Source organism: Balaenoptera borealis (genome assembly GCF_965194805.1).
Source record: "Balaenoptera borealis genome assembly, chromosome: 1".
Taxonomy (NCBI): Eukaryota; Metazoa; Chordata; class Mammalia; order Artiodactyla; family Balaenopteridae; genus Balaenoptera; species Balaenoptera borealis.
Window position 1 is genome coordinate 151555264 of NC_138860.1, and position 11790 is coordinate 151567053.

Below are 11790 nucleotides of genomic sequence, written 5' to 3' on the forward strand. Positions count from 1 at the left end.
ATCTTGATGGTGGTTATAGTATGTAAAAGGTCACTGGACTATATAGTTAAGATGTTATTTATACTATTAAAGATATACTCTTTATTGTATATAAGCAATAAAAAGGTTTTACACACACACGCACATATTATACTTTAACTGTACAACATTATACAACTCCCTCTAAATTCATGCTCACCACCTACTGATTATTCTTCCAGCTCCAAGCTCCCCAACTCATAGTTTAATAAGGGCAGTTCTTTTGCTTTTATTATTTTTTACATTGATGTTCATCATTTGATGTCTTCAGAAGCTAAAGAGTTATTTTGTGATTCACTGCCCTATCATAAATTGATCCTCCAACTTAAAAAGTCTCAAGTTTAATACTTGATTATACTGTTTCACACTAAATAAATGCTTCATGTATATACATTAATCTTGTCTCCTTAAAGTGGTAGCTCCTTAAGGGTAAAGGACTCATTTCTCCTTTCACCTTGGTGCCCAACACATACCTACTGACCGATAGAAGAAATGAAGTATCAAGTGTCCTGATTTTTATCCTTAAAGCCTTGCTACTCAGTTTACGGTAAACTGCTTTTTTCCCCCACATATATAAGAATTAAATTGTTATACAAAATTACATGTAATTTTAACTAATTGGATCAATTATAAAAGTCTCATTCTTCTTAAAGCCATTCAGCTTCATAAGAATTCAGAAAGTTTTAATAAATTTAGGAACTAATATATCTGGAGGATTGCTTTCTTCATTCCCACACCTTCAGATCCCTTACTTACCTTACTGTATGCTCTCTGGATTAAGTAACAAGATAATTACTCAACTGCCCCTGGGAGCACACTCCATGTTGGCTATTTAATTAAAAGATAGGTATATGTGCATTCATATTAAATGAACTCGAAGTATTTTTAATTGGTTACAATAAGGAACTCTTCTAAGACTTGAAAAGCAACATACCATAAAGTCAAATTGAATATCAAAACCAAAAGGTCAGGCAGATTCTCCAAGAGCAGAAAATATATTTAGTTCTCCCTTATCACTTTACTTTTCAACTGCATGTAGCAATTTCTTCTGCCATTAAAAACACACACTTTGGCTATCTATATGCTAGCTTTTCCTCACATCTTTCACTCACATTTCCACTCTGAGTCTTTAGTATCTTTACCACCTCACTCTTGATTTCATTTACATCACAACTGCAAAAATCCTGAATACTGAACAGGTTAGCAATATCACAAATATTTGTTAAATTCAATATTAAAAGTTACTGACAAGGAATCAACTTCTGGAAATTTGTTACAGCCTATTTTTTAATAATCTGTTGATACAGGACAGACACGCATAATCCCTAACTCTTTGCTTGAAGAAAGGTAATACACAGAAGATAGTTACATTTAGAAATGGCGTGAGGCAAGATGACAAAGAAATACAACATCTAATTCCAACTATATTTAAAATCATCCTCTTTTCTCTTCCTTCCTCATTTCTAGAAAGTTTGAACTTGGCTGAGACAGTAAAGACAGAAAGAAGTGGTACAAGTTGAAGAAAAAAAGTCAGGGAGAACCTATAGTAGCCATTCTGTGACAATTTTTCTATGCAGAAGGAACAAGTAAAATTAAGATCTTTAAAAAAATATCCCCTTCTACCTAAAGTATTACATTATGATTTTTAAAAGATCTAAATTTTACAAACATATACTAGAAAGTGCTAACTAAAAAATATTTTAAGAAAGTCAGCATTGCAACAAAAAGAATAAAATATCTAGGAATAAACCTACCTAAGGAGACAAAAGACCTGTATGCAGAAAATTATAAGACACTGATGAAAGAAATTAAAGAGGATACAAATAGATGGAGAGATATACCATGTTCTTGGATTGGAAGAATCAACATTGTGAAAATGACTCTACTACCCAAAGCAATCTACAGATTCAATGCAATCCCTATCAAACTACCACTGGCATTTTTCACAGAACTAGAACAAAAAATTTCACAATTTGTATGGAAACACAAAAGACCCCGAATAGCGAAAGCAATCTTGAGAACGAAAAATGGAGCTGGAGGAATCAGGCTCCCTGACTTCAGACTGTATTACAAAGCTTCAGTAATCAAGACAGTTTGGTACTGGCACAAAAACAGACATATAGATCAATGGAACAGGATAGAAAGCCCAGAGATAAACCCACGCACAAATGGTCACCTTATCTTTGATAAAGGAGGCAAGCATATACAGTGGAGAAAAGACAGCCTCTTCAATAAGTGGTGCTGGGAAAATTGGACAGGTACATGTAAAAGTATGAAATTAGAACACTCCCTGACACCATACACAAAAATAAACTCAAAATGGATTAAAGACCTAAGTGTAAGGCCAGACACTATCAAACTCTTAGAGGAAAACATAGGCAGAACACTCTATGACATAAATCACAGCAAGATCCTTTTTGACCCAGCTCCTAGAGAAATGGCAATAAAAACACAAATAAACAAATGGGACCTAATGAAACTTAAAAGCTTTTGCACAGCAAAGGAAACCATAAACAAGACCAAAAGACAACCCTCAGAATGGGAGAAAATATTTGCAAATGAAGCAACTGACAAAGGATTAATCTCCAAGATTTACAAGCAGCTCATGCAGCTCAATAACAAAAAAACAAACAACCCAATCCAAAAATGGGCAGAAGACCTAAATAGACATTTCTCCAAAGATATACAGATAGCCAACAGACACATGAAAGAATGCTCAACATCATTAATCATTAGAGAAATGCAAATCAAAACTACAATGAGATATCATCTCACACCGGTCAGAATGGCCATCATCAAAAAATCTATAAACCATAAATGCTGGAGAGGGTGTGGAGAAAAGGGAACACCCTTGCCCTGTTGGCGGGAATGTAAATTGATACAGCCACTATGGAGAACAGTATGGAGGTTCCTTAAAAAACTAAAACTAGAACTACCATACGACCCAGCAATCCCACTACTGGGCATATACCCTGAGAAAACCATAATTCAAAAAGAGTCATGTACCAAAATGTTCATTGCAGCTCTGTTTACAATAGCCAGGACATGGAAGCAACCTAAGTGTCCATCATCGGATGAATGGATAAAGAAGATGTGGCACATATATACAATGGAATATTACTCAGCCATAAAAAGAAATGAAATGGAGGTATTTGTAGTGAGGTGGATGGAGTTAGAGTCTGTCATACAGAGTGAAGTAAGTCAGAAAGAGAAAAACAAATACAGTATGCTAACACATAAATATGGAATCTAAGGGGAAAAAAAGGTCATGAAGAACCTAGTGGCAAGACGGGAATAAAGACACAGATCTACTAGAGAATGGACTTGAGGATATGGGGAGGGGGAGGTGTAAGATGTGACAGGGTGAGAGAGTGGCATAGACATATATACACTACCAAATGTAAAACAGATAGCTAGTGGGAAGCAGCCGCATAGCACAGGGAGATCAGCTCGGTGCTTTGTGACCACCTAGAGGGGTGGGATAGGGAGGGTGGGAGGGAGGGAGATGCAAGAGGGAAGAGATATGGGAACATATGTATATGTATAACTGATTCACTTTGTTATAAAGCAGAAACTAACACACCATTGTAAAGCAATTATACTCCAATAAAGATGTTTAAAAAAAAAAGAAAGTCAAGTTCTCAGACCTTATGTACCAAGTACTCATTACCCCTATCTTCTCAAGTTACCCTATAATTAACTCTAGAATTAAACTGACACACAGACTGTCCTACTCTTAAAGGTGCTCATACATTCTTAATGGCAAAGAATCAGCCTTAATTAAAGGACATCCAGAGGGGTAGGTCATGCATAAACAAACAAAACCCTTGTAACAATGGTTACAAATAAATAGGCAAAGATATTTGCTTAGTTATTAAAAAAAAAGAAGAGGCAAGCTGAGCTACACAGAACACAGACCAAACTCAAATGAAGATGAGGTAAACAGATTAACTTTCCCAAAGCTTATGCACATTATAAATTAGAAGTGATAGGACAAAACTGAATATAGTCAGATAAAATAGTTAATGTGGGAGAGAAAAATAGCAGAACCCTTTAAAGTACAAAAGCCAAACACTAAAGCACAGGATTCTGGGAACAATTTATAAAGAATCGAACAACCATAAGACTTCACACTCACAGAAAAACACAATAACTGATTTTCACATTTACTCGAGTATTTGAGTGCCTGCTATGTGAAAAGCACAGTTCTAGCAATGCAAAGATGAATCATCAGACTTGGATTCTAGTAGGGTACAGGCAACATTGTTATAAATGATTAAAATCAAATAGGAAGGGTAAAGAAGTGTCCTAAGAATGGTAAACAAAGTGCTAAATGAGTTCAGATTAAGAAGTTATTCATGTTGGGGGAGATCAGAAAAGGACTCAACATTTGAGCTGGACATTGCAAGCTAAAATTTACATTGGGAATGATTAAGAGGAGTATTCTGGGCAACAGGAATAGAATGAGCAAAGGCAGAGGCTGGAAAGCAGAAGGCATATACAGAACATAGCAAACTTCAGTCTGACTAGAGTATAGGTTTTATACAAGACTACGAAAAGCTGGAAAAGTATAAAAGAAGCCAGATCATAACTCTGAATGCTACAACAGATCTTCAGTGGTGAGTCGGGAAGAATCATTAAGGATTAAGAGGCAAGGGAATCTGATTTGGATAGAATTTACTGAACAATAAATGGTTGGGGATGAAAGGCATGGGAGAAGAGGAGACATCAAATAGGTAATTGTGAGAGGTCATGTAGACCTCAGTTCCAGTGGTGACAGTATAAGAGGGAGAAGGCAGAGTTCTAAGTTAGACACCAGGTGTCTACAATGTGTAAGGTACCATTCCACTCCACTGAGAAACTTAAAATCTTAACACATCATTCTCACTTTTAAGGAATTGGTAATCTGGAAAAATAATAAATGTTAAAGCACTGAGAGCTAATAAGATAATATATGATTTCCAGATAAATATTACAAACAGAAAATACTGCACTTGAAGAAATTAGGAGAGGGGAAAAAAATGGTCAGTGGAGGCTTTATTAAAGAGGTTGGAGTTGATCTGCACCTCAATGAAAAGGTAAAATTTCAAGAGGGGAGGGATAAAATTTCACATAAAGGGAGTTTTTTTTAAGTTAAATAATTTGTTTAATAAGAGCAAGATATGTGAGATACATTGAGGTACTTTCCAACAAAATAGTAAACAAAACACTAATACATAAAAAAAAAAAAATTCAGGGCTTCCCTGGTGGCGCAGTGGTTGAGAATCTGCCTGCCAATGCAGGGGACACGGGTTCGAGCCCTGGTCTGGGAGGATCCCACATGCCGCGGAGCAACTGGGCCCGTGAGCCACAACTACTGAGCCTGCGCGTCTGGAGCCTGTGCTCCGCAACAAGAGAGGCCGCGACAGTGAGAGGCCCGCGCACCGCGATGAAGAGTGGCCCCCACTTGCCGCAACTAGAGAAAGCCCTCGCGCAGAAACGAAGACCCAACACAGCCAAAAAATAAATAAATAAATAAATAAATAAAACAGTAGGGACCACAGATTAATATGGGCACAACCAGAATGAAGGATCATGAAGTTTACTTTAAAAAAAAAAAAAAAAAATTCAACTACCTGAACTTAACTTCATAAAGATACCAGAAAAACAAGGTATTATCACTATTACAGCTCTGAATGCTTAAAAATGAGTATTTTCTTATATTCTAGATCTTTAAACAAGAGGGGTTACTTTTAATGAGTTCTACAGGAGAGACTAAGCCTTAATTTAAAAAAAAAAGTAACCTTCAGTGAGTTTGCAATATCCAAAATGTTATGTTTTGTTATCTGTGAAAGAAGTTCCTCAAGACACAACATAATCTATAAACTCTCTTCATATTTTACATGTAAGTGATATGAACCAGGATATGAACTCAGACCCATCTGACTCCAAAACCAGAGCTACACTTGCACTCAGTGCTGTATTACCAATAATTTTTCTTCTGATTTTAAAACCTCAAGTGTATTAATCACAAAGTGCACGGCAGAAGGGATTCGTAAATCTCAAACTATATAACTACTGCAAAAGTGAGAGATACCGCTTTATTTATATATGTATATATATATTCAGATTAAAGTACTGTAAAGCGCTTTTTTGTTGTCAATGAATATTAATTTAACAGAGTGCCACTCCTGAATTAGCCATGAGAAATGGGGGCCTTAGAGTGGCTAGTGGTTTCTCAATCTGTTCACTTACACCTTTCAAAGCTGGGCTACCTACCTGGCCCTTTCCTCTTATCAACCCTCATTCCTCAGCCTTTCATGACTTATCCTCCCTCTCACAACCCTTCTAAGACTGCCCTTGATGGGCAGATTTCCTCTGTATTCTTTTTAAACATTCAGGAAGGAAAGAGTAGACAGCATGCCAAATTTCTTTGTTTTTTACCTTCTAATTCAAGAAAAGCTCTAACCTCTTCCCTCCAATTTCTTTAAGGACAAAGATTTAAGTCCTTTCTCACAAAATAAACATTTTGTTATAGAATATAAACAAGGTGAAAAAAACCTATTTTATCAATAATTATTTTAAACCAATTCCTATATTTAATATTATTGGGATTTGATTTTTGGGATTGATTCCTTAAAAATGATCCATTATAAAGGAAAAGGCACTAGGAATGTGCATAATTCTTATAAAACATTCTACTGCACTTGCCTCAAAATAAATATATTAATTCATTTAAAAGAAATCCAGTCATTCAACCAACAACTGAGTGCCTAATGTGTGCCAGGCACTATTTAGGCACTTGGGAAACAACAATTTTTTAAAAACTCCCCTTTCCTCAGGGAGTTTACCACCTAGCAGGAGGAGACAGATAATAAACAATAAATATAATAAGTAAAGATAATGTGTTAGAAAGTGATAAATGCTATGGGGAAAAACAGAACAGGGTAAGCGAGAATTCCAGGGTGCCAAGGCAAGTGCACTTTTAAATAGGGTGGTCGGAGAGGGTGTAAGAAGGTGTCATTTGACTAAAAACTTGAAGGTAAGGGAGTAAGCCATGATGATACCTGGGGGAAGAGTACTCAAGGCACAGAAAAAAACAGAGTAAAGGTCCTGGAGTATCCTAGGAACAAGGAGACCAGAGGAAGCCAGCAAAGGGCAGAGTAGTAAGAGGTGTCGTAAGAGCTATGTATGGGAGCAGAGGGTATAGATCATGTAGGGTTTATGGGACACTAAGGAATCTGGCTTTTACTTTGAACGAAATGAGGATCCACAGAAAGCTGAGTAGAGTGCCATGATCTGTTTTACCGTAATCACTCTGGATGATGGGTTAAGCATAGACTAAAGGGAGGGTAAGGGTGAAAGCAGGGAGACCAGTTAGGAGGCTACAAAAGAAACCCAGGAGAGAAATATGTACTTCCCATCAACTTTGACCACAGTAGTGCAGTGCTTACATTTAAGCATAAATAGATAAAACAAATCTCAGATCCTGCTAATAAGAAATAACTGGACCTTACAGAAGATTTTTATATAGAGCTCTTGGCATATAGATACATTGTACATCTTTTCTTTTAACCACTCACTACAGAGAAATACCAGATGTGTTCCTTTATAATCAGTTATGCCCTCCATGAATTTTTAAAAAATCCTACTGTAACCGAGACTATTCTTTAAGGAAATAAGCCAATATTTCTGTAGCTCTGTCAATTATACACTATTTTTGAAGAAACAAATAAGTCACTTCTATCCACTGAAAATATAAATCATTTACCTTGGATTAGTGTTTCTCAGACCACCTGATTTACATTCCTAAAAACCTCAATTCCTCCACGTAAGACAAATTTCTACAAAAGTTTCTTTTTATGCTTCTATCTTTAAACAAATTACTTCTTTCAAATTGATGCCAAATTTGCATATCAGTATCTGGGTCGTTCATTTCAGGAAATAGCAACCACAAAAAACTCCCGCTGTCACAAACAACATGTTTCAAAAAACGTTCCTTCATGACACCAAAAAAACTCTCATCATCTTATCCTCCTGGAAAAGGCAAATTCCCATAAATTCTAAAGAAGTTATTCTTAACACTGTATTTGTCATAAGGATATAAGAGAAAGAGTGTAGAAAGTCAAAGATATTTGACTTGCCTAGAAGGGGGCTAGGGAACATGGAAGGAGATTTTGAAATAAAAACTCATACCTCTAAAAAAATTTGCTTATGAAACTGAAATAAGCACATTGTCCTATAGCATTTATGAAGGAAACCAAGAGTGAAATATAAACTATTTACTTGCTTCAAAGACTCAGAAAAACATCTAGACTTAGCTTGGATTTTTTAAGAGACTTCCCTTGTGACAATTCTTTGGAAGAAATGGGTGTGTAAATTTACAAAACAACTGAATTCAAATTCATTAATTCACTCAACATTTAAGTGCTTATGTGCCAGAAATTGCACTAAGCACGGGGGACATAGTCCCTGTTCTCAAGGGCTTACAGTCTTCACTTACTCCAGTTACTAAGCATCTACTATGAGCCAGATGCTGCATATACAACAAACAGGAAACAGGGTCCCTACCTGCATGCAGCTTTTACTGGAGGAGGGAAATGCCTCAAGAATGAGACACACATCTAACTAAACAAGGATAACATTCAAGTGTTAAATGGGCTGCTTATGAAAGTGTGGACACTTCCTTCAGGGGGGACACAAAGAAGGGAGTAACGGATTCAGGGTGAGAGGGAGGGGAATGTAGGGACTTCAGATACAGTTGAGTCCTCAAAGAGGATTACGTGTTCACCGCTGACCTTGGGGGAAGGGCTCCAAACAGAGGGGGCAACTGGAGCTAAGGCAGAGAGGTGTGAACAGGCTGTTGTATTTGATAGGCCTGGAATATGAATGTGAGAGAGAAATCATGGAGACTTCTCTATGCCACAATTAAAAGACTGGACTTTATTGGCATATATGAAAGGCCCCTGAAGGGCTTTATTCAGAAAACCAGCATATATGATCAGGTTTTTCTGGTGTGGTGAGACACTGATTTACATAGGAATGAGAAAAGAATAACACTAGATAATGATGTCACCACATGAAACAACAAAGGAGACTGCCCAGTTTGAAAATTAAACCCCATTCATGAAAAAAATTAAGCCACTTAACTATCCAAGCCCTTCTGGGGAAAAAGTTTTTAATCAGCATCATTTAAAATTGAAAAAGTAGAGGAAAGGTTTATATATATTACGGATTATAACATCTGCATATCTATTTTGAGTTTTCTAAAGCGGTCTTCAGCTCTTTATTAATTGTGTAAAGATATCTGGAGCTGCTGATTGCTGTACAAAAAGCAGTGAAGCTATTTAGAAGACAAGTCTTTGATACAAAGGGAGAACCACGAGTAACAGAAGGTATTTCTCAAGTAAGGTTTGAAGGTTTCCAAAGTTCAAGATAAGCAAGTTCTCTTAAGTCAGCGCGTTTAAAAGGTGTGTCATAGGGGTGGAGCAAAAGGAGGGATTAAAAATTAATATAAACATATATATAAACAAGTAACTCGATGTTGCTGGAACCGAAATCACTACTTGGAAATCTCCTCCCAAGCAGAGGGAGAAATGAACGCCTACCAGATCCAATGAATACAGACAGACGGGAGGGAGGAGAGAATGATCACACTTGAAAGTATAAACGGGGGGGAGGGGGTAACCACCTATCCAGAACCCAAAATCCAGCCGGCGATGCGATGAGGAAATCATCTCCAAACCTTACAGTTCAGACATAAAGGCAGGAAAATATCACTTCCAAACTCCACCATCTAACAACCAGCCACAGGCCAAGGGGATATCACACATACTCGAATCCCAGAACTCAAGGACAAGTACCATCCCCACGCAGTGCTTGAGGGGAGGTGAAGGATTCCCCCTATCCTGAGGGTGGGGAGCAATCACCCTCATACCCAGCCCTAAGGGGGTCAGTGCCCCTCAGGCCAGGTGTTGCCGAGGCCAGGGGCAGTGACAGCCCCGAAAATCCCACAATCTCAGCCAGAGCTGCCCCTACTCCTCGCAGCCCCGTTCCCCAACACACACCCTCCCCTACCTGATATGGCGGCGGCGGCTCCTGATCCGGCTCCGTCCCCTCGCCAAAGCTAGCCCGGTCGGACTGAGACTCGTGAAGCAAGGAGATGTCATCCGAAGTGGGGGACTTGAGGCAGTTCCCCATCTTCCGGGGCTGGGGTGTGTGATCTGGGGGAGGAAGAAAGCAGTAGCGGGGTCGTTCGCACGCTCCGCGGTCAGCCTCGGTCAGCGAGGTGGGGTCGGGCGGCAGGCCGGGGCTCAGGCGGCGACGGCTAACCCGCCCCCCGGCGCCGCCGAAGAGCCGCTCATGCCAGCCCCCGGGGTTGGGGGCTTAAGGCTGGGCCGCGGTTTCCCTAGGGTCGCGGCGGTAGCCTCCTACGAGGCGGCGGCGGCGGCGGCGGCGATGGGGGGGGGGCGGGGAGACGAAGCACTTCCCCACCCCGCCCCCCCGCGGGGCGGCGGCGGCCACGGAGCTGCTGGGCCTAATCCAGGTCAGGAGCGGGGGGGCGCGGCCGTCGCGGCTCCCTCAGCTGCTGCCTCAGCTGCTGCTGCCCCCGCCGACGCCGGAGCTGCAGCCGCGGGCCTCATCCTACTCCGCCTGAAAGCGGCGGCGGCGGCCAGAACGAGGCCAGCTGCGGCCCTGCGTCACGCCGCCGTGCGTTCTCTGGTCCCGCCCCCGGCGCTGGGAGGCGTGGGCGGCTCTCAGCTGCGCGTCCCCCCCCCCCCACCCCGCCTCTCTCGCCTTCTCCAGTCCCCAGCAGCTGTTCTTGGGCCTGCGTCAGTTTCTGCTTCTCTGACAGTCTGAGACGTGACTCCGAAACCTCTCCTGCGTCTCCCGTGCCTCCCCAGACGCACTGCGCCCACCTCGCTTGTCTCAGCTCTTACCTGTGCGCTGTTTTGACAGTCTTCTCACCACCGTCAGCCAAGTGATCTATTTTTAAACCCGTATCTGAATGGATCACTCCCATGATTAAAATGTTAAAAGGTTTACCATTTATCCCTTCAGAATAGAGTCCAAACTCACTAATGAACCTTCCCTACTTCCCCAGTCACTTCCTAAACCTCCTACATCACAGCCAGAAAGATTCTTCTACCAATTGTTCTCTTTCTTTCCATTCCCACCACCATAGTACGAGCCACCATCATTTCTCTACTGTAATACTTTGAACTCTTTCCCCTGCATTCACCATTGCTCCCATTCAATCCACTATTTGTACAGTTGAGTTATCTTTTTTAAATATAAATATGATCATGTCATTCCCCTAGGGGGAATTTAAGCCTTTTAAAACCTTCAATGGCTTCCCAATGCTGTTATGACTAAGTATTAATTGTTAAATTGTTTACAAATCTGGCTACCTCTCCAATCTCATTAGCGGCATTGTTCCCTGCATATTCTAAACTCTAGGATGTCTAAATAAAGTAGTTTCAGTTATCTAGAGGACTATTCCCTCTGGCTGAGGCCTTTACCCATATTTTTTCTCTGACAGAAACTGACTTCTTCCCACTCCTGACCTTATACCTCCCATTAAGGTAAACTTTATCCCCACTTGTCTTCCTGGACTCAACTTTGGTACCCCTGGGAAGCCTCTCCTAACCCTCCAGTCTGGGTTAGTTGCCTCCTCTGTGCTCTCAGTCCCTGAGCATCTCTCTGTCACAGCCTGATCAAGCTGAATCATCTGTACCTCCTCTGTGCAAGGCCTGGCACATTGCCTAAGGCAATGTAGGCTTTCTTCTTGGT

The 11790-nt window shown here is 40.3% G+C and overlaps 1 protein-coding gene across 1 annotated transcript in view; it reads right to left on the bottom strand.

Annotated features, from left to right (window-relative positions):
- Positions 1-10694, bottom strand: part of RNF11 (ring finger protein 11) — a 34705-nt gene extending 24011 nt beyond the window's left edge. Inside the window, exon 1 of the mRNA XM_082372057.1 lies at positions 10075-10694. Coding sequence (XP_082228183.1) covers positions 10075-10197 — 123 coding nt within the window. The 5' untranslated portion in view covers positions 10198-10694. The remainder of the gene's footprint in view (positions 1-10074) is intronic.
- Between the last annotated feature and the right edge of the window lie 1096 nt (positions 10695-11790).